Source organism: Oncorhynchus masou, chromosome 28 (genome assembly GCF_036934945.1).
Source record: "Oncorhynchus masou masou isolate Uvic2021 chromosome 28, UVic_Omas_1.1, whole genome shotgun sequence".
Lineage (NCBI taxonomy): Eukaryota > Metazoa > Chordata > Actinopteri > Salmoniformes > Salmonidae > Oncorhynchus > Oncorhynchus masou.
In genome coordinates, this window is record NC_088239.1 from 31,376,003 (window position 1) to 31,398,925 (window position 22,923).

The 22,923-nt window shown below is 43.3% G+C and overlaps 1 protein-coding gene across 1 annotated transcript; it reads right to left on the bottom strand.

The window, feature by feature from the left end:
• Window positions 1–1,314: 1,314 nt before the first annotated feature.
• On the bottom strand, window positions 1,315–14,985 carry cidea (cell death inducing DFFA like effector a). The gene is made up of 5 exons (XM_064943735.1): window positions 14,793–14,985; window positions 10,147–10,285; window positions 8,036–8,182; window positions 3,482–3,654; window positions 1,315–2,267 (listed from the first exon to the last, which is right to left on the bottom strand). Exons 1-5 carry the CDS (start codon window positions 14,858–14,860, stop codon window positions 2,165–2,167), a joined length of 630 nt encoding a protein of 209 aa, XP_064799807.1. The 5' UTR covers window positions 14,861–14,985; the 3' UTR covers window positions 1,315–2,164.
• Window positions 14,986–22,923: the final 7,938 nt, after the last annotated feature.

Genomic DNA, 22,923 nt, shown 5'->3' on the forward strand with positions numbered 1-22,923 from the left:
AGCAGATTCATGCAGGGTAGTAGTGCCAAATCAGGTCATTATGTTCATTGTTGTTTACCTAACTTTAGCTGGCCAGCTCGTTAGCTAACATTACATGTGTGATCTTACACTGTTTACCTAGCTAGCTCCTGGTCTTAAGCTGAAGTGTACAACACCCGGTGAATATGGCCTGTGTCAGTAAACGTCAACAAAAAAGCATAATGAAATTGCCAGCAGAGCTGGTAGGCTGTTTGTTATCCAGAGTTAAAATCACACAAAGTGTGCGCTCTGAACACGCAGAGAGCGAAATGAGATGGTGGGGCTAAAGCTTAAGAGGGTGTGAACAATGCCATAATGGGTGTAGACAGAGCTCTTCTCGAGATACCAAAAGATTCAAAAGGCCATTTTCTCAATGAGTTTACAGGTTTATCAACTTTCAAAGCAGAGTTACATTCCCACTGTTCCTCAAATGCAGTGAATGATACACATTTTTATAGATCTGAATAAACTTATCCAAATGTTATAAAACAAAAACACATTTTCAAATTTTGCAACATACTGTAACACTAAATCCAGGTGGGGAGTCACACACACCAGACTGAAACAGGGGGACTAGATGGGTTGTATTCATAGAACTCAACAAGCTAGTCTTGGACAGGTATTTGTAGTCTGTCCATTTTATGCCAATTTGGTATGGGGTTCCCTTATGAACACAACCCAGAATGTAGCCTACTACCCTTTATTCATGGTCAGCAGTCAGGGGAATTGATGACATTACTGCAAGTGTCAAGACTAAAAGGATCAAATTACCCAATTGAGGAAATCAGAAGTGTGGCTTTCACACTGCTAACTTTGGACTGCCCATTTAGGAACTAAGGCCCTTGGTTCAGGAGGGTGCAACAATATACAGATAGAATTGTACCATGTAGAACAAACAGGATTGATTAGTCATGTATTGGGAAGTGTCCACGAGTAGTCTGATTGCACTCAAAGATTCTAAATGCCTGTTCACAGAATGTGTGTATTACTCGGGTGAAGGATATGTAAAAGTCAGTGGTTACCCAGCAGAATTAGTGAATGCACTGTCCCATTTCTGACCACCCATCACTAGCACACAGCTCAAATGGATTTAAATAGCTTATGGCCGACAAAGGAAATCATGGCAGTCTGCAAAATGACTGCAGCTAGGCTCTGACTGAAGCGTAGGGGCCCCAATGTTCATGTATTTGACATCACCCACAGAAAATATACAATCATTGACAAACTAATAGCTTGCATCAAGGCAGATGAGACTTTTTACAAAAACCTTTATTTATAGATTTGACAGGACAAATATTCAGTGACATTTTAGTTTGAGTAGTTCCAAATTGAATGTTTTTGTACTTAGAAAATGCACAGTCCCAGACAGTTGGGCTTTCAATTGGTCCTGGAGTAAACCCCATTTTAGTCATTTAGCAGATGCTCTTATCCAGAGTGACTTACAGGCACAATTAGGGCCTTGCTCAAGGGCACAATAACCGATTTTTCAGAGTCAACTATTCAAACCTAGGCTACCTAGCGTTGGGCCAGAAAGTCTTTGCCTGATTCCTCACAACTTCAAAACTCATTGGAGGACAAGATCTGAGGTGATCTCCTCCAATGCAATTTGAGAAGATGCATGGAGAGGAAATACTTGAGATTCACGCTAGTAGATTGCTATTCTGATGGGGAATGGAATCACTCAGTCACCACGTCAATTCAAGCGACTTTTTCAGGCATGCATTTCTCTTTAAAAACATACGACACAAATGGAGCCATCCAGATTAAGGGATAGTTTAAGAACATTGATATTTTGCTACAGAAGCCAACCAGATTTGTTTTTTTTAGAGACTTTAAAAATCAACAAAATCACATCATCCCAACTAGAGATGCATGCAAGTTGGTATGTGTTGCCCATAGTAAAAATGTGCATATTGTATTTGTCCTCCTCCAGCAGGGCAGTGCTTTTATTTGATGTGTATCAACATTGTTTTACATACATTTGCAATGGCTCAACGAAACCAGCCGGTAACAAGGTCTACACGCATCTCACGAAGGAATTTTCCCAGTTACTTAGTGAGACAAATGGCATTCAGGAGGCCCTGGACACTTTTCACCTGGTTAATTTTAAAGAGCTCAAACGGGGCTTTGGAACTTTGGTCACGTCCTAGTAGTCATCGTCCCCAATGTACTGCAGTATGTACGAGGAACCACACAGAAGCAGCTGCCCCGCCACTCTCGCCACAGACGTCAGACAACGCAGAAGAGCTCTAAAGAGAATGCGAAAAGGCAGAGCTGAAAACTTCCTAAAAACAGTCAAAGCACATATTCTGTTGTTATCTCAGAACTTGTTCAGTGAAGACCCATTTGTAAGCCCCAACTTGTTCATGTTAAAAAAACAACTGGAATCTTCAGATATCCTTGCAGCCAACCCACTGGACACAAACTGGTAAAATAAACATTGTTTCTATGTAATTTAAACACCAACAATTGTCCCATCTGATGACGTTGAATCAACATGGAAAACTGGCAAAGGAATTTAAATATTTTTTACTTTAGTCCAATGACATGGTTCAATTTCTTGTTGGTTTCACATTAGTTGCCAACGCCATTAAATGTAAATCAGAACTAGATGTTTAACTGACGTCTGTGCCCAGTGGGAAGGAATGAACAAAAACACGAGGACACAATGACCTGCCGACTGAATATTTCTCTGCTAAAATATTTTACATTTTGACTAGTGCCTATAAAAATGTACAGTTCCAGTCAAAAGATTTGAAACCTACTCATTCAAGGTTTATTTTATTTTTTGCCATTTTCTACATTGTAGAACAATAGTGAAGACATCAAAACTATGAAACACGTATGGAATCATGTAGTAACTAAAAGTGTTATATCAAAACAATTTTATATTTCAGATTCTTCAAAGTAGCCATTCTTTGCCTTGATGACAGCTTTGCACACTGACATTTTCTCAACCAACTTCATGAGGTAGTCACCTGGAATGCATTTCAATAAACAGGTGTGCGTGTTAATTCCAGACAGTTAATTTGTGGAATTTCTTTTCTTTCTTGCGTTTGATCCAATCAGTTGGGTTGTGACAAGGTAGGGGTGGTGTACAGAATATAGTCCTATTTGGTAAAAGACCAAGTCCATATTGTGGCAAGGACAGCTCAAATACGCAGAGAGATGACAGATGATCTAGCCTCCGCAATCACCCGACCTCAACCCAATTGAGATGGTTGGGATGAGATGGACCGCAGAGTTAAGGAAAAGGAGCTAACAAGTGCTCAGCATGTGGGATCTCCTTCAAGACTGTTGGAAAAGCATTCCAGGTGCAGCTGGTTGAGTTTAAAGAAAAATCCTTGAATGAGTAGATGTCCAAACTTTTGACTGGTACTGTAAATCAAGTCTACTTCACCTGACATTTAAACCCCCCCCCATGATGTCCCCTTGAGAGATGGTGTGGTAGTAGTGCACTCACTTCAAGATACCCTTGGCCCTGGTGCATTGAACGTCGTACGACAGTGTGTAGATTTCATAAAGAGTCGCTTTGATGGTTAGACACCCGATGAAGTCCTTGGGGTTCAACTTGTACAGGTCAAAACTCAATTTACCGATTCCATTTCTCTTGGGCTGGCTGGAACTTGGGAGGACCTGTACAAGAATGGACAAAGGTCAGTCTAAGACAGGACTATTAAAATCTGGCAAGCTAGCTGAGTTACACTTCTGGTTCATTCTTCCCTCTAATCAAGGCATGATTTAGACAGTGAATTCAGAAAGTATTCACACCGACTTTTTCCAAAATTGGTTATTTTACAAAGTGGGATTAAGATGGTGTAATTTTGTCTCAACAATCACACAAAATATACTGAAAGATCCAAAAATAAAAATTAGATAATTATTCAACCCCCAGAGTTAAGAGATCACTTTAGCCAGAGATTACAGCTGTGAGTCTTTCTGGGTAAGTCTCAGAGCTTTGCACACCTGGATTGTACAATATTTGCCAATTATTCTTTTAGAAATTCCTCAAGCTCGGGCAAGCTGGTTGATCATTTCTAGACAGCCATTTTCAATTATTGCCACAGATTTAAGACCATTTAAGTCAAAACTAACTCCACCCATACCATAAACCCACCATGGGTTACAACGTGTTCACAACGTTGACATCAGCAAACCACTCGTTCACACACACACGTTCTGCAGTTGCGAGGCCGGTTGAAGATACTGAAGTTCTAAAACATTGGAGTCAGCTTAGGGTAGAGAATTTTACATTTCCAGAATCTTTTATTTCAGCTCATGAAACTTGTGACCAACACTTCACGTTGCGTTTATATTTTTTGTTCAGTGTATATTTAGCCTTGCGTTTTAGGTAATTGTCTTGCTGAACAGTGAATTTGTCTCCCAGTGTCTGTTGGAAAGCAGACAGATCCAAGTTTCTCTAGGATTTTGACTGTACTTAGCTCTATTTCGGACCTAGTCTTGTCGACGACAAGCATACCCATAACATGATGCAGCCACCACCATGCTAGAAAAAAAAAAGTGGAACTCGGTGATTGTATTTGCCCCAAACAAAACACCTTTGTATTCAGGACAAAAAGTTAATTTGTTTGCACTAAAATAATACTGCAAAAAATGTAGCAAACAGCATGCATGTTCTGGAATATTTTATTCTGTACAGGCTTCCTTTTCACTCAATTAGGTTAGTATTGTGGATTAACTACAATGTTATTGATCCATCCTCAGTTTTCTCCTATTACAGCCATTAAACTCTGCAACTGTTTTAAAGTCACCATTGGCCTCATGGTGAAATCCAGCAACTGCGTTTGGAAGAACGCCTGTATCTTTGTAGTGACTGTGTATTGATGCACCATCCAAAGTGTAATTAACAACTGCACCATGCTCAAACGGATATTCAATATCATTTTTCAAATTATTTCCCCCCTCTCTTCATCTACCAATAGCTGCACCTTTGTGAACCATTGGAAAAACCTTCCTGGTCTTTGTGGTTGAATCTGTGCTTGAGATTGACTGCTCAACTGAGGGACCTTACAGATAATTGTGTGGAGTACATGTTAAACAACTTTATTGCACACTGAGTCCATGCAACTTATTAGGCACATTCACTCCTGAACTTTAGGCTTGCCATAACAAAAAAGGGTTGAATACTTATTATTAAAATCAAGACATTTCAGCTTTACATTTGTAAACATTTCTAAAAACAAGAGGGCCACACTTTCACATCAAACCAGGGAACTCTGGTTCCAGACAGCTACTTGGAGATGCCTGGTTTGATGTGAAAGTGTGGCCCCTTGTGGTGTGTGATAATACAGCAAGTCTACACAATTGGGAAACGTGACATCCCAAAATTGTTAAAGTCAGTCCTACAACAGAGAAGTACGACACGGCCAGCCCTCATTTGATATGAACTTGCAGCAGATAGTGATCTTCAAATGCTTTCCCAAGGCAACAGTATGCCTCGCACTAAAGTTAACTTCTGTGTGCATGTACAGTCAGGTCAATAAATATTTGGACATTGTTATTTTAGCCATCAACAACAGCATATTGGAGTTGAGATTAAATAATGAATATGACTTTCAGGTTTAATTTGAGGGTATTTACATCCAAATCAGGTGAACAGTGTAGGAATTATAGCCTTTTTAACAGACCAAAAGTAATTGGACAATTGGCTACTCAGCTGTTCCATGGCCAGGTGTGTGTTATTCCCTCATTAGTTAAGTTACAAATGAGCAGATAAAAGGTCTAGAGTTGATTTCAAGTGTGGCATTTGGAATCTGTTGCTGACAACCCTCAATATGAAGGCCAAAGAGCAGTCACTGTCAGTGAAGCAAACCATCATTAGGCAAAAAAATAAATTAAAATCAAACCAATCAGAAATAGCAAAAACATTAGGTGTGGCCAAATCAACTATTTGGTACATTCTTAAAAAGTTAAAACACACTGGTGAGCTCAGGAAAACCAAACGGCTCAGAAGACCACAGAAAACAACTGTGGTGGATGACAAATGGTTTCCCTGGTGAAGAAAAACCCCATCACAACAGTTGGCCAGATCAAGAACATCCTCAAGGACGTAGGCCTATCTGTGTCAAAGTCAACAGAGAAGACTTCACCAGAATAAATACAGAACTGCTCATGATCCGACGCTTACCACCTTATCTGTGAAGCATGGTGGAGGCAGTGTTATGGCGTGGGCATGTATGGCTGCCAATGGAGCTGGTTCCCTTGTATTTATTGATGTGACTGTTGACAAAAGCAGCAGGGTGAATTCTGAAGTGTTCATGGCTATATTATCTGCTCAGATTCAGAGAATGCGTCACAACTCATTGGATGGCTCGTCACAGTGCAGCTGGACAATGACCCGAAGCATACTGCGAAAGCAACCCAAAACTTTAAGGCAAAGAAGTGCAATGTTCTGCAATGGACAAGTCAATTACCTGACGTGAATCCAATTGAGCATCAATTTCACTTGCAGAAGGCAAATCGCCCCAAGAACAAACAGGAACTGAAGACAGCTGCAATAAAGGCCTGGCATAGCATCACTGGGGAAGAAACCCAGCATCTGGTGATGTCTATGGGTTCCAGAGTTCAGGTAGTCATTGATGGCAAATGATTTAGCCAAGTATTAAAACTCAATTTAAAATGTATGATTGTTAGTTTGTCCAATTCATTTTGAGCCCCTAAATTTCAGGGGCTATGTATAGTTGTATACATAGTTGTAATTCCTACATGGTTAATACAGTAATTGACAAAACCCTTAAACTAAAGATGAGTCACTTAAAGAACATCTTGATTGTTTCTTTTCAAATCCATTGCTCTGGCATACAGACAAATTATGCAAATTGTGTCACTGTCCAAATAGTTATGGACCTGACTGTATGCATATACAGTTGTAGGTGGGAAGTTTACATACACTTAGGTTGGAGTCATTAAAACTCGTTTTTTAACCACTCCGCACATTTCTTGTTGACAAACTATAGTTTTGGCAAATCTACTTTGCATAACAAGTAATTTTTCCAACAATTGTTTACAGACAGTATTTAAATTATAATTCACTGTAATCACAATTCCAGTGGGTCAGAAGTTTACATAAACTGAATTGGCTGTGCCTTTAAAACAGCTTCAATTCCAGAAAATGTCATGCTTTAGAAGCTTCTGATAGGCTAATTGACATCATTTGAGGTGTACCTGTGGATGTTTTTTGAGGCCTACCTTCAAACTCAGTGCCTCTTTGCTTGACATCATAGGAAAATCTAAAATAAATCAGCAAAGACCTCAGAAAAAAAGTTGTAGACCTCCACAAGTCTGGTTCACCTTTAGGAGCAATTTCCAAACGCCTGACGGTACCACGTTCATCTGTACAAACAATAGTATGCAAGTATAAACACAATGGGACCACACAGCCGTCACACCGCTCAGGAAAGAGACGCGTTCTGTCTCCTAGAGATTAATGTACTTTGAGAAAAGTGCAGATCAATCCCAGAACAACAGCAAAGGATCTTGTGAAGATGCTGGAGTAAACAGGTACAAAAGTATCTATATCCACAGTAAAACGGGTCCTATATCGACAACCTGAAAAGCCGCTCAGCAAGGAAGAAGCCACTGCTCAAAAACCGACATACAAAAGCCAGACTATCGTTTGCAACTGCACATGGGGACAAATATTGTACTTTTGAGAAATGTTCTCCGGTCTGATGAAACAAAAATAGAACCGTTTGGCCATAACGACCATCGTTATGTTTGGAGGAAAAAGGGAGGCTTGCAAGCCAAAGAACACCACACCATCCCAAATTTGAATCACAGGGGTGGCAGCATGTTGTGGGGAAAAGCCTAAATAAATCACTGTACTATTACTCTGGCATTTCACATTCTTAAAATAAAAGTGGAGATCCTAACTGACCTAAGACAGGAATTTTTACTTGGATCAAATGTCAGGAATTGTGAAAACTGAGTTAATGCATTTGACTAAGGTGTATGTAAACTTGACTTCAACTGTATGTATGTATGTATGTATACGTACCCGAGTCCACATCTCTCCCTTCTGCAGGACCATGACTGGAGTATTGGCTGGCAGTGACTGGAAGAAGGCCTCAGAGTCCACCACTGTCCCATCTTCCTCTAGCACCAGGATGAGGAACTGGCATGTCAACAGGAAGGCACTTGCTGTCTGGGTAGGACCGGTGTCATAACACACTATGAGATTTTCAAATAGTTGTATTTTTCATTAAAAATATATATATAAAAGTAGGCAACAACGATTTTGTTCAATCAACAATTTTAACATTGTGTTTGTGTTGAACTTCGCTTTTACAGATGACATGCCAGGTGACCATCCTTGGAAGATCAACCATACAAAAAAAAAGAAAAAAAAGAAATGTCCCTTTTTCAGCACCCCATCTTTCAAAAGAGAAGGCGTAAAAAAAATTATAATAACAACCTCACAGATCTTCATTGTAAAGGGTTTAAACACTGAACAAGCATGGGAAACAAACCATAAACAATTAATGAACATGCACCTGTGGAAGTCGTTAAAACACTAACAGCTTACAGACGGTAGGATATTAAAGTCACAGTTATGAAAACTTACGATACTAAAAATGCCTTCCTACCGACACTGAAAAACACAAAAGAAAGATGCCCAAGGTCCCTGCTCATCTGCGTGAACGTGCCTTAGGCAAGGAGAAATGAGGACCGCAGATGTGGCCAGGGCAATAAATTGCAATGTCCGTACTGTGAGATGCTTTATACAGCGCTACAGGACAGACAGCGGATCTTCCTCGCTGTGGCAGACCACATGCACAGGATCGGTACATCCGAACATCACATCTGCGGGACAGGTACAAGATGGCAACAGCTGCCTGAGTTACACCAGGATCGCACAATCCCTCCATCAGTGCTCAGACTGTGCGCAATAAGCTAAGAGGGCTTGTAGGCCTGTTGTAAGGCAGGTCCTGACCAGACATCACCGGCAACCACATCGCCCATGGGCACAAACCCACCGTCGCTGGACCAGATAGGATTGGCAAAAAGTACTCTCCACTGAAGAGTCACAGTTTTGTCTCACCAGGGGCGATTGTCGGAGTCGCATTTATCGTCGGAGGAATCTGCGTTACACCGAGGCCTGTACTCTGGAGCGGGATCGATTTGGAGGTGGAGGGTCCGTCATGGTCTGGGGCGGTGCGTCACAGCATCATTGGACTGAGCTTGTCGTTATTGCAGGGAATCATGTCTGTGGAACTTGTTCAGTTTATGTCTCAGTTGCTGAATCTTATGGTCATACAAATATTTACACGTTAAGTTTGCTTAAAATAAAAGCAGTTGACAGAGGACGTTTCTTTTTTTGTTGAGTTTATATATCCATTTGTGAATCACATACTGTAGGTCATTTGCACAAGATGACTGGGTTGCGTTCAGGAGGGCAAAACATTCTGCCGATTGAAATGTCTTGCATATGATTTCCCTGAACATTTCACTCCACTGCACTCCGGACCCCAAGTCTCTCGGGTGAAGTTACTCAACAATTGCAACAAGCAGCGTCACCTTAACAGGGTCAGTAAACCAGGAGTGTATTAAATGTGTTGAAATGGTCATATTTTGTTTAACATTTGGTTACAGAGTTGCCTGTCTAGTAGCAGTGCTTGCAATTTTGTGTATATTAACTTCACAAGGTCATGTAACCTGTCCTTCATGACGTCTCATTAGCAGGAAGTTCCACCTCACATTCCTCTAATTAGACATTACTTTAAAAAAAAATCTTACCAATTATTTGGTGGGGTTGATGTAAGTGTTGGAGACTGATTTTCTGTCCCCATGAAATGGCTCTCTGAATACTTTAAAGACTGACATGTTGAATGACAACCATTGTAAATACCGTAGCAGCACAAACAGTATGCAAACGTTGTAGATATGAATGTATTCAGCTCTGGATGTAATTTGTATTTTAGTTAGACACTTTAGCACACACTCCTATCCAGGGTGACTTCCTGTTGGTGCATTCATCTTAAGATAATCACTTAGCTAAGTTATTTCTTATTTCACTTGTCAGAGGCATGTTTGTTCTGCGAAATATATTTGTATCTGAACGCTCCACAACGTTGTCCTGCTGAACGTAGCCCAGGAGTATGCATTTACCTGGTCTAGGAGGTCATCCAGGGAGGCGGCCATTAACCCTTTCCTCTGCCTTCGGCTCTGGGTACAGAGCCTGAAGGGACGGGGCTGGGGTGGGGGAAGGATCCGGCGTGAGATTGTTGTTTGGATAGTTGACACTGACCTGTCAGTATAGAAGCAAAAATGACAAAAAAAAGGAAAACTAGCTTAGTTCAAGGTCGTGTTCAGTAGAGCACAATGTGTGTTCAGGACAGGTAAAGTCTTCAGTTAAAACTGAGCGTTTTGTGCCTCGCTTCTTAGTGTGGAGCGATACTACCTGCTGGACTTCTTACAGAGACACTGTCTACCTTCTTGTTTTACCACATCTCCACAGCGAGGAGACAGCATCTCAAATGTTGCATTAGGATCATCAGGTTTTAGCAGAATAAGTATTAGAGGTCGACAGATTTATGATTTTTCAACGCCGATACCGATTATAGGAGGACCACAAAGAAGCCAATACCGATTAATATATATATATATATTTAACACAATACTGAATGAACACTTATAATACATAATCAATTTAGTCTCAAATAATGAAACATGTTCAATTTGGTTTAAATAATGCAAAAACACTGTTGGAGAAGCAAAAAAAAAAGTGTCTCATGTAAGAAAACTAACATTTGAGTTCCTTGCTCAGAAAATATGAAAGCTGGTGGTTCCTTTTAACATGAGTCTTATTATAATATTCCCAGTTAAGAAGTTTTCAGTTGTAGTTATAGGACTATTTCTCTCCACCATTTGTATTTCCTACACCTTTGACTATTGGATGTTCTTATAGGCACTATAGTATTGCCAAGCCTATCAACTCCCAAGATTAGGCTGAAGTCATAAACAGTGCAATACTTGAAGCACAGTGAAGAGCTGGTGGCAAACGCAGGAAAGTGCTGTTTGAATGAATGCTTATGAGCCTGCTGCTGCCTACCACCACTCAGTCAGACTGCTCTATCAAATCATAGACTTAATTATAATAAAAACACATGTGAGCCTTTGGTCATTAATATGGTCAAATCCGTAAACTATCATTTCAAAAACATTTATTCTTTCAGTAAAATACAGAACTGTGCTGTATTTTAACTAACGGGTGGCAACCCTAAGTCTAAATATCAGAGGTGTGGACTCAAGTCACATTGCAACTCAACTTAGCCTCATTGCTGGTCAACAAATTGACAGTTGTGCAGAACTGAAATTGAACTTTAAAGAAAAATCATATTTATATGAACTAGTTAACTTCTAATTTATTTAAGCCTCGTTCACACTGCAGGCCTAGTTTATCAAGTCTGTTTTGGAATAATGACCGTCCAAACAGCAAGTTACAAGTGACCAAAGTGTGTGCGCGCATTCAGAGAACAATCATTTGCTGACATGTCATTATTATGAGAAATAGCATGGACAGGTGTGTGTGCAGTGTAGGCTGATTAGTGATAGGAAGCAGGAGCACCACCAAAGAAGTTATGTAGCAAACTAAGGTGACAATGGCTGCCATGGACATTTCCCAGTTGCTTTGAATGTTCACAATTATAGTGTAAGAAAAACTAACTTATCCTCGAGGCTTTAATTTTTTTTTTTTTAATAAGATAAAATGATCCAACTTTCAATACAAGTCCTTTTTGGCTAGCCACAGCAGTCAACTAGCTAGTCAGGTTTATCAGTTTCTAGCACATTCACTAATTTGTTTGTAAACAATTAACAAGTTAGTTATCCTATTATATGTTCTTGTCAAAATGTCAACCAGTGGCGTTTAAGATGAGGGAGGATCATTTCTCTCATGAGCATGGCCTTAATTCTATTACAGCATATTGGATGACTCATTTGTATTACATTCATCCAGTTCAATGTAACAGCGATAGTTAGGCTACAAGACACTCAAACTTTCCCCTATACCCATCATGAGGTTTCTACAACCAACCCTATGAATGAAAGCTTACAAAGTAGGTGCACAGGTCAAGAGAAATTTGAGTGACACATGGACAGACAGTGACATTCAACAGCGCCTTGCACACTCTTGCCAGCAGCTAGCTGATGTAGGGCGTAATCATTAGTTCAACAGTTGCAAATGAGTTTCTATTGGCCAAATTCAGTTATGTTTATCCCTGTTTTTTTCCATTTGAGAAACGTTTTCACAGAGTCAGTGGAATTAAGACACCCCTGATGACACGTGCAGTAACAGTGTACAGTCAGTAGCTGTTACACCGGCAGGCACAGTGACAAAGAGTTTGGTATTACCAATTTAACTTGGAAAGTCATAGCCAACTAGCTAAGATCGCAATCATTGCTTGAGCATGTTGTTTCAGTAAGCTAAATTTGCTAGCTGCATTTGCTAAGTAAGTGAAATAGAAATACAAATAAAATTAAAAAAAACTTGTTTCTCCTTCATTTCAGAAATAAATTTGTTAAACAGTTTAACAAATGTATTTATCTTTGAGTCAACTACTCACCACATTATGCACTGCAGTGCTAGCTAGCTGTAGCTTATGCTTTCAGTACTAGATTCATTCTCTGATCCTTCGAATGGAGGGACAACATGTCAGTTCATGCTGCAAGAGCTCTGCTAGGTTAGAGGACATCCTCTGGAAGTTGTCATAATTACTGTGCAAGTCTATTGAAAGTGGTGAGAACCATGAGCCTTCTAGGTTTTGTATTGAAGTCAATGTACCCAGAGGAGGACAGCAGCTAGCTGTCCTCCAGCTACACCATGGTGCTACCCTACTGAGGACTGTTGAAGCTACTATAGACCTTTGCAAAATAGTGTTTTAATCAGTTATTTGGTGAAGTGATTATATTTAGTATAGTTTTATCTAAAAAGCATAACTTTAAACATTATACAATTTAAATGTATGAAATTCCCTGAGGATGGTCCCCCCAAAGAGCTTCCACATAGTCGCTAGCAAGCAAGATATGCCAAATATGTCTAAAAACCACTTGTGGGCAAATAAATCATATGGCCAGCAACCAGATTTGTATCTGATTTCAAAGCACCTACAAAAGGTGGTTTGAAATGCAGCTTGTAATATCCAATTCAGTGTGCTTTTTGGATGTTCAGAAAGTAGGAAAAAGAACAGATTCAAACATGCAAAGAAAGATTTTTTTTGTCACTTCAAACTGCCAGTGTGAACAAGGCTTTAGAGTTGTTAAGTCTGACCAGGTTGTTCTCCCAGTGTTAGCTAATCAAGAATTGAGTTTCATGCCTAATCACACAACTATTGACAATATCCGTTAATAAAAAAAAAAACTTCAGTCCTATCATATTGTAACATCATTACACTGCCAATGAAGGGAGAGGGGAGGTAGACCTCTGTGGAAATGTATGACAAAGGGCACATCCACAGGCATAAGTGAAATCACAGAAGAATTAACACTACTTGACATACTTTGCTTTCAGCCTATATTACCATCATTTTATTCAAGTTCAGATGTTTGAGTTTAAGAGTTTCAAAATGGCCATTTAAAAAAAGTCTTACTAATTTGGAGCAGGGCCACACAGCTGTGGAAATGCCATGACTAGGGTGGACATGATTCCTTGTTCTACATGTCGGATAGGCATGTTTGCTCTACATAACACATCTGAACTTTCAACTTTGAAAATACCATTCTGCATGATCTAAAGACGCACCTGTGAAGCGTAGGCTATATAATTAGGATTTGCCAATTAGTCATGACCCTGTTGCGCGTTCAACAGGGGTATATTCATTACGCCGATTCTGTTGCAAACCAGTTCACTCAAAACAATGTTGAGTTCGGTTTTGTTCTTAAACGGTAGTTGCAGTTCAGTAGTGTCTATTAAAAAATGCATTATGCTGTCTGGAAGAAGGCTGGTCTCTCTCGCACGGGGACATAACTCATTGGCAAATCCTAGTTATGTAGGCTACGCTTCACAGGTGCGTCTTTAGATGATTCAAAATAGTATTTTCAAATGTTTGGTGGCTTAAATGCAGTAGGATATAGGGGAGAGCTGGGACGAAAGTAAAACATTTCAGATAACACAGAAGCTAAAATTACGCACTGAAATCAGCACATTCCTATAGGAGGATGAACTGCCTGCAACCCCCCCAAAATAGAACAGCCCAGTCTGACCATGTTACCCCAAGTTAAGTGGTTTTGAGCAACGCAAGTACAAAAAAAATGTAAGTCACTGCATTGAAAATTGTGAAAAACAAATCCTACTAGATTCCCATTAAAGTGAGATGAAAATTATGTCAAACCTATAGCAAAATCATACCAATTGAAACATGAAATTATGGCTGATACTTTAAGTGTATGAAATAACGAGCATTACAAACCGGACTTAAGACCGATATTGATATAGAACAGCATGCACTTCGACAGCTTTTACTTCTGTAACAATGCTGTTATTCTCGCCCGCCGGCAGTTAGAAGTAATTTCGCATAGGTCTGTTCAATGCATATTTAATTTACCCTAGAAAATGAGTTGCTGATGTAGAGGACACATAGACTAAGCCGTTTTTCACAAAATATGGAGTCGCTACTTCTATCGATCAGGGTAATCAGGAGACAAAAAAAAAACAAGTGTTACTTTCGTCCCGGTTCTCCCCTGCTAGTACGTGGAGCTCTAAATAGGCTACCTGTAATGCTGGAATATTAAATGACACCTGGGTAGTTTATCCTTACCTCACCCAAAAGTCCGGGAGAAGGGTTTTCGCATAATCCACACTTGAATGGATAGACAGTGAAGCCATTGTTTAAAATCAAGTGCAATCCTTGTTTTTGCAAGACTATCGAAAATCAATTGGGTTAGATGAGAAAAGAAAGTTGTCGCGCTATTCCCGGTTCTTGCCCGCCTGTGTCCTACCGGTGGTCACTGGCCCTGCCAACGGAAGCGAATAACCGAGGGTTCACTTTACGCCTACCACATCAGGTGATCAACAATAATAGTGATGCCTTTTTAGAAGGTTGCCCCTCACGCGATTGGTCGCTTGTTAGTGACAAAAGCAACACCATGTGCCACAAGTTGTCCCATCATCGTAATAATAAATTATTCCCCCCCCCAAAAAATACAGGTAGACCTTGTCCTAGAATCAATAAAAAAATATAAATAGCCTGAGATGCCTATAAATAATTAGCAAACCACTGGCACCCAAAGCACACACATCCCTGGGTCACTCCTCTTTTCAGTTCGCTTCAGCTAACGACTGGAACGAGCTGCAACAAACACTCAAACTGGACAGTTTTATCTCTTCATTCAAAGACTCAATCATGGATACTCTTACTGACAGTTGTGGCTGCTTTGCTTGATGTATTGTTGTCTTTACCTTCTTGCCCTTTGTGTTGTTGTCTGTGCCCAATAATGTTTGTACCATGTTGTTGACATGTTGTGTTGCTACCATGCTGTGTTATCCTGTGTTGCTATGTTGTCATCTTAGGTCTATCTTTATGTAGTGTTGTGTTGTCTCTCTTGTTGTGATGTGTGTTTTGTCCTATATTTTTATCCCAGCTCCCTTCCCCGAAGGAGGCCATTTGCCTTTTGGTTGTCTGTAATTGTAATTAAGAATGTGTTCTTAACTGAGTTGCCTATTTAAATAAAGGTTAAATAAATAAAAATGACAGTGCCATGTGGAAAGTCACTGAGCTCTACAGTAAAGCCATTCTACTGCCAGTGTTTGGCTATGGAGATTGCATGGCTGTGTGCTCGATGTTATACACTTGTCAGCAACTGGTGTGGCTGAAATAGCCGAATCCACTAATTTGAAGAGGTGTCCACATACTTTTGTGTATATAAAGTGTAATTTCAGCCACTTACGAATTTAACTAAAATAGGCCTGCAAACGATATTGGTGTGTCTGAGCCCTTACAGGTGCTACATGGTCAATCTGCTGTCTGCATTGGCTGTGCAGCATTTACGGTGTTATTGCCTCTGCAGAGCAGTACAGAGCCTTTGTCAAGGAAGTGAGTTTTTGTTTATACAGGACCTCCCGCCCCCACCTAAGGTGAACAAATCATGTCAATGAGGAGCCCTCTGCATTGTTACAACATTTGAGAGTCACACCGCAATGAGGTATGGCGCTAAATGTGGCCCCTGGAGACTTTGAAATTGTGTTACGTTTTCAATATGGCGCCTCCGACCACATTTTTCAGATGAACCATACATTGCCTTGGTAAGACAACGGGTAATGCATTAAGCGCAAGCTGGGTGCCAGTGGTTTGCTAATTATTTATGTATATATACATTCTGTATATATACAGTGAGAGTGGGGATTGGAACCAGGTGTGTATAATAATGAGACAATTCCGGGGTAGATGAGTGAAGGGCGTTTGCCAGTAGCTAGAAGGCCGGCAACGGCGAACGCCTGAGCTGGACCGTAGGGGGAACAAAAGCGAAGGCTGGTGGGACAGTACCTCCCCTGAGGCGATGCTCCAGCAGCGGGGGAGCCGCCAACCTTGGGGACCACCCCGGCAACGCTGTGCGGTTTGACGGCTGTGGAAGTCCCGAATGAGAGAACGATTCGCGCCGGAACCCAGCACAGCTCTTCAGGACCGCACGCCTCCCAGTCAACCATGTACTGGAGAAGCCCCCCACGACGCAGTGAGTCTACAAGACGCTCCCTTGACATCCAAGTGAGGGGGAGGTGCGTTGTGGGGTCCAGCACTAGCCAAGGGACCAGCTGCCACCGGCCTGAGGAGATATACGTGAAATGAGGGTGAGATATACATGAAATGAGGGTGAGATACGGTAATTGACAGGGAGCTATAATCTGTACATCACCTCATTGAAAAGCCCCACAAACCGTGGACTCAGCTTTTGGCAGTGCAGGCGGAGGGTCATATCCTTCAAACAAAGCCAAACCCTGTGAAAAACCGGGGCCACGCTGTGGTGACGATCGGCCTGCGCCTTCTGTCGGAGGACGACGCACTGGAGATGGGTGTGCATGGTGTTCCATTCCTCCTGGGCATGCCGGAACCAACTGTCCACAGCAGGAGTCTCGATCTGACTCTGGTGCCAGGGTGCCAGTGCCAGCTGATTGCGAAGAACACGATGGATGAGAGGGTGTGAGGTTAGTGAAGGAGTGATGAAGGGAGTTTTGTGGGTATTCTGCCCAAGGCAGAAATGCAGCCCACTCCCCAGGCCGGTTCTGATAGTAACTACAAAGGTACCTCCGCAGTTCCTGATTTACCCTTTCCACCTGCCCATTTGATTGGGGACGGTACTCGGAGGTGAGGCTGACAGCGACCCCCAGTTGTTCAATGAAAGGCCTTCCAGACACGGGAGGTGAACTGAGGAGCACGGTCAGACACAATGTCCTCCAGGATCCCGTAGTGCCGGAAGACGTGAGAGAAGAGAACCTCCACGGTCTACAGGGCCGTAAGGAGACCAGGCAGTGGAATCAAACGACAGGCTTTGTTAAACCAGTCCACAATGACAAGGATGGTGGTGTGCCCCTCAAAGGGATGCCTCCTCCAAGTTCCTGTGGTCCGTCCAGACAATGAATTGGTGTTTAGCACCCTCCAGCCAGTGTCCCCATGCTTTCAGAGCCTTCTTGACGGTCCACAACTCACGAACCCCCAAGTCGTAATTCCGCTCCGTGGGAGACAGCTTCCATAAGTAGAAGGCCCATGGATGGAGTTTAGGCGGCTATCCAGTGGGAGAGAACAGCCCCTACTCCAACCCTAGAGGCGTCCACCTCCACGATGAAGGGCAGAGACGGGTCAGGGGAAGCCAGAACAGGTGCGTTAGTAAAACGTTCCTTGAGTGCACAGTATGCTTTGTTGGTCTTCCCAGTCCAGCGCAGCTGTTGAGGACCTTCCTTCAGGAGGGAGGTGAGAGGAGCCACCACTGTGCTGAAACCCCTAATGAAATGCCAGAAATAGTTGGAAAAACCAAGGAAGCGCTGCACCGCCTTGATGTTGGATGAAATAGGCCACAACCGTACTACATTGACCCTGCTCTCCAACACCAGCAGTGGATATCCAATAGCCCAGGAAGGAGACAGACTGCTGAAAGAAAAGGCACTTCTCCGCCTTGGCGTACAGTTGATTCCCTATCAGCCTCTCAAAATGGACCTGACATGAGAGACATGTTGCTTGTGCGTAGTGGAGTACACCAAGATGTTGTCCGTGCACACCACTACACAGTGACCCAACATGTCTCTAAACACCTCATTAATGAATGATTGAAAAACTGAGGTTGCATTTGTCAGGCCGTAGGGCATTACCCTGTATTCGTAGTGCCCGGTGCTGAAGGCGATATTCCATTCAGCCCCCTCTCTGATGCGCACCAGGTTGTAGGGACTGTGTAAATCCAATTTAGTAAAGTACTTACCCACTGTGATCAAACAAATGCACGGTGCTATGAGAGGCAGGGGATAACTGAATTTAACAGTAGCCTTATTCCGAGTCTGGTAATCGATACAGGGGCGAAGACCTCCCTCCTTCACAAAAAAGAAGCTGGAGGTGGCCAGAGAAGTGGACGGACGGATGAATCCTTGGGCCAGCGCCTCCTGGATGTAGGTCTCCATGGCTTCGGTCTCTGCATGCAAGAGAGGGTAGATGTGCCCCAGCGGGAGGGTAGAACCAGACAGTATGTTGATGGTGCAGTCCCATGGGCGATGTGGGGGCAGGCACATGGCACGAGTCTTTGAAAAGGCTGCCTGTAGGTCCCGGTACTCCTCCAGGATAGGTATGTGGGTGGCCTGTTCCGGACTTTCCATGGAGGTGGCACAGATTGACACCGAGAGACGCCTCCCTTCATACTCCTGCGACCAACCCAACAACCTCCTCTCTGTCTACAATATGCTGGGGCTATGCAACTGTAGCCAGGGGAAACCTACAACTACGGGGTGTGCAGGAGAGTCTAAGATGAGGAAATTGATGCGTTCATGGTTGTTGTGAGTAACTGAGGGAAATGAGAATTGTGGTCTGGCGCACCAGTCCTGTTCCTAGGGGACGGTTGTCTAGGGGGACAAGGCCACTGACCAGTCTAGGAAGTTGCCTGCAGCACCTGAGTGAACTAGGGCAGGACTCAGTGGGTGCCAGGATAGTCAGGGAAGGTGATAGGGAGGAGGACAGGCTGGGTGGACAGAGAGGAGCAAGGCACGTCCACGCCTACCTGGGAAGGTGCAGGAGCGCTCCTCTGCCTTTCGCTTCCTCGCTTGGTTTTCCTCCTGGGACAGGTGTGGGGTGGTCCGACTCCCCACAGTAGGAGCAGAGACCCTGTTGACGGTGACGTTTAAGTTCCTCAGGGGGAAGGTGCGTCGTGCCTACCTCCATAGGCTCAGTATCGCAGAGGTTCCTGGGAGAGACCCGAATTCCTGGGATGACAGGCAGGCAGGAGATTTCCAGGCTGATGGCCATGGCGAATAGCTGGTCCAGCATGAGGTTCTCATCACGACAGGCCAGCTCGGTCTGGACGTCAGCCTGTAGCCCGCTGCAGAAAACCGTCAACAGGGCCTGGTCGTTCCAGCCATTTGACGCAGCCACCTTCCGGAAATACAGAGAGTACTCCGACGCTGTCCTGGACCCCTGGCATAGACGCAGAAGACGCTCACCTCCTCTCGGCCCTCTGTAGGGTGGTAGAGTTGGGTGAAGCGCTCATAGGACTACACTTCTGGTCCATTCCTCTCCCAGATGGCGTACGCCTACTCCAGAGCCCGGCCTGTCAGCACCGAGATCACCAAGGCCACCTTGCCCGTCTCGGAGGCTACCCTGGCATGACAGGCCAGGTGGAGGTCACACTGCAGGAGAAACCCCTACAATGAGCTAGGGTTCGTCAAACCGCTCCGGGAGGGGCAGGTGGATGTTGCTGATTGGACCGGGTGATGTAGATGGTGATGGGGTGGCTGGAATGACTGTGGGAAACTGGGAAGGTGGTGGTGTAGCTTGCAGTTGGTGTAAGGCCTGGAGCACCTCATCCATGGCAGTCCCGAGGCACTCCAGGCATGAGTCGTGGTGGTGGACCTTTGATCCTTCAGCGGAGATGGCGGGATATCCTGCTGCATCCTGTATTCTTGGGTCGGTCGGTCTGTCACTGGTTTAGAGAGGAGGAGGCAGGAGGCAGTCGCAGGTTTAGAACTACTGAACTTATTTAAGCACCATAGAACAAAGTGAGATGAAATCCAAATGCTGTTGGCTCAAAATAAACCCAGCAAAAAAAGAATTGTCCCTTTTTCAGGACCCTATCTTTCAAATACAATTCCTAAAAATCCAAATAACTTCACAGATCTTCATTGTAAAGGGTTTAAACACTTATTCAATGAACCATAGCAATTAATGAACATTGAAAGGTCGTTAAGACACTAACAGCTTACAGATGGTAGGCAATTAAGGTCACAGTTATGAAAACTTAGGACACTAAAGAGGCCTTTCCACTGACTCGAAAAACACCAAAAGAAAGATGCCCAGGGTCCCTGCTCATCTGCGTGAACGTGCCTTAGGTATGCTGCAATGAGGCATGAGGACTGCAGATGTGGCCAGGGCAATGAATTGCAATGTCCGTATTGTGAGACACCTAAGACAGCGCTACAGGGAGACAGGATGGACAGCAGATTGTCCTCGCAGTTGCAGACCACGTGTAACAACACGTGCACAGAATCGGTACATCCAAACATCATACCTGCGGGACAGGTACAGGATGGCAACAACAACTGCCCAAGTTACACCAGGAACCCACAATCCCTCCATCAGTGCTCTGACTGTCCGCAATAGGTTGAGAGAGTCTGGACTGAGGGCTTGTAGGCCTGTTGTAAGGCAGGTCCTCACCAGACATCACCAGCAACAGCGTGGCCTATGAGCACAAACCCATCGTCGCTGGACCAGGTGGCATTGACAAAAAGTGCTCTTCACTGACGAGTCACGGTTTTGTTTCACCAGGGGTGATGGTCGGATTCGTGTTTATGGTCGAAGGAATGAGCGTTACACCGAGGCCTGTAATCTGGAGCGGGATTGATTTGGAGGTGGAGGGTTCGTCATGTTCTGGGGTGTGTCACAGCATCATCGGACTGAGCTTGTTGTCATTGCAGGCAATCTCAATGCTGTGCGTTACAGGGCAGACATCCTCCTCCCTCATGTGGTACCCTTCCTGTAGGCTCATCCTGACATGACAATGCCACCAGCCATACTGCTCATTCTGTGCGTGATTTCCTGCTAGACAGGAATGTCAGTGTTCTGACATGGCCAGCGAAGAGCCTGGATCGCAATCCCATTGAACACGTCTGGGACCTGTTGGATGGGAGGGTGAGGGCTAGGCCCATTCCCCCCAGAAATGTCTGGGAACTTGCAGGTACCTTGATGGAAGAGTGGGGTAACATTTGACAGCAAGAACTGGCAAATCTGGTGCAGTCCATGAGGAGGAGATGCACTGCAGTACTTAATGCAGCTGGTGGCCACACCAGATACTGACTTTTAATTTTGATTTTGACCACCCCCTTTGTTCAGGGACACATTTTCCATTTCTGTTAGTCACATGTTTGTGGACCTTGTCCAGTTTATGTCTCAGTTGTTGAATCTTGTATGTTCATGCCAATATTTAAACATGTTAAGTTTTCTGAAAATTTACGCAGTTGACAGTGAGAGGACGTTTCTATTATTGCTGAGTTTATATCTTCATAAACAAAAGGGCACAGGGCGAACCCAAAGTGACAGATATAAAGTACTCAGTCAATAGTAGGTGATATTCCTTTCAGGAAAACAAGTAACATTTACAATTACCGACAAAGACAAATGGCAGAGGGAGTATATACACAGTGATAGAGTGGGGATTGGAACCAGATGTGTGTAATGATGACGAGACACGTCCAGGGTTGATGAGTCAAGGGCGTTTGCCAGCAGTAGGTTCGGCAGCAGCCAGGAGGCCGTCGATGCCGAACGCCTGAGCTGGACCGGAGGGGGAGCCAATGCGAAGTCTGGTGGGACATAGGCAAAAGGCTACATTAGCCTTATAGAAATTGCTGCCCAAATAAATGCTTCACAGAGTTCAAGTAACAGACCCATTTCAACATCAACTGTTCAGAGTAGACTGCGTGAATCAAGCCTTCATGGTCGAACTGCTGCAAAGAAACCACTGCTAAAGGACACCAATAGTAAGAAGAGACTTGGTTGGGCCAAGAAATATGAGCAATGGACATTAGACTGGTGGAAATTTGTCCTTTGGTCTGATAAGTCTGCATGTGTGGTTCCCAACATGAAGCATAGAGTAGGATGTGTGATGATGTGGGGTTGCATTGCTGTTAACACTGTTAGGGATTTATTTAGAATTCAAGGAACTCTTAACCAGCATGTTTACCACAGCATTCTGCAGCGATACGACATCCTATATTGTTTGCAGTTAGTGGGACTATCATTTGTTTTTCAACAAGACAATGACCCACACACCTCCAGGCTGTGTAAGGGCTATTTGACCAAGAAGGAGAGTGATGGAGTGCTGCATCAGGTGACCTGGCCTCCACAATCACCCAAGCTCAACCCAATTGAGATGGTTTGGGTGAGTTGGACCGCAGAGTGAAGGACAAGCAGCCAACAAGATCTCAGCATATGTGGGAACTCCTTCAAGACTGTTGGAAAAGCATTCCAGGTGAAGCTGGTTGAGAGAATGCCAAGAGTGTGCAAAGCTGTCATCAAGGTGAAGGGTGGCTACTTTGAAGAATTTGTTTCATGGTTTTTTGGGGTACTACGTGATTCCATATGTGTTATTTCATTGTTTTGATGTCATCACTATTATTCTAAAATGTATAAAACAGTACAAATAAAGAAAAACCCTTGAATGAGTAGTTGTATCCAAACTTTTGACTGGTACTGTATATAACTCCGTGGG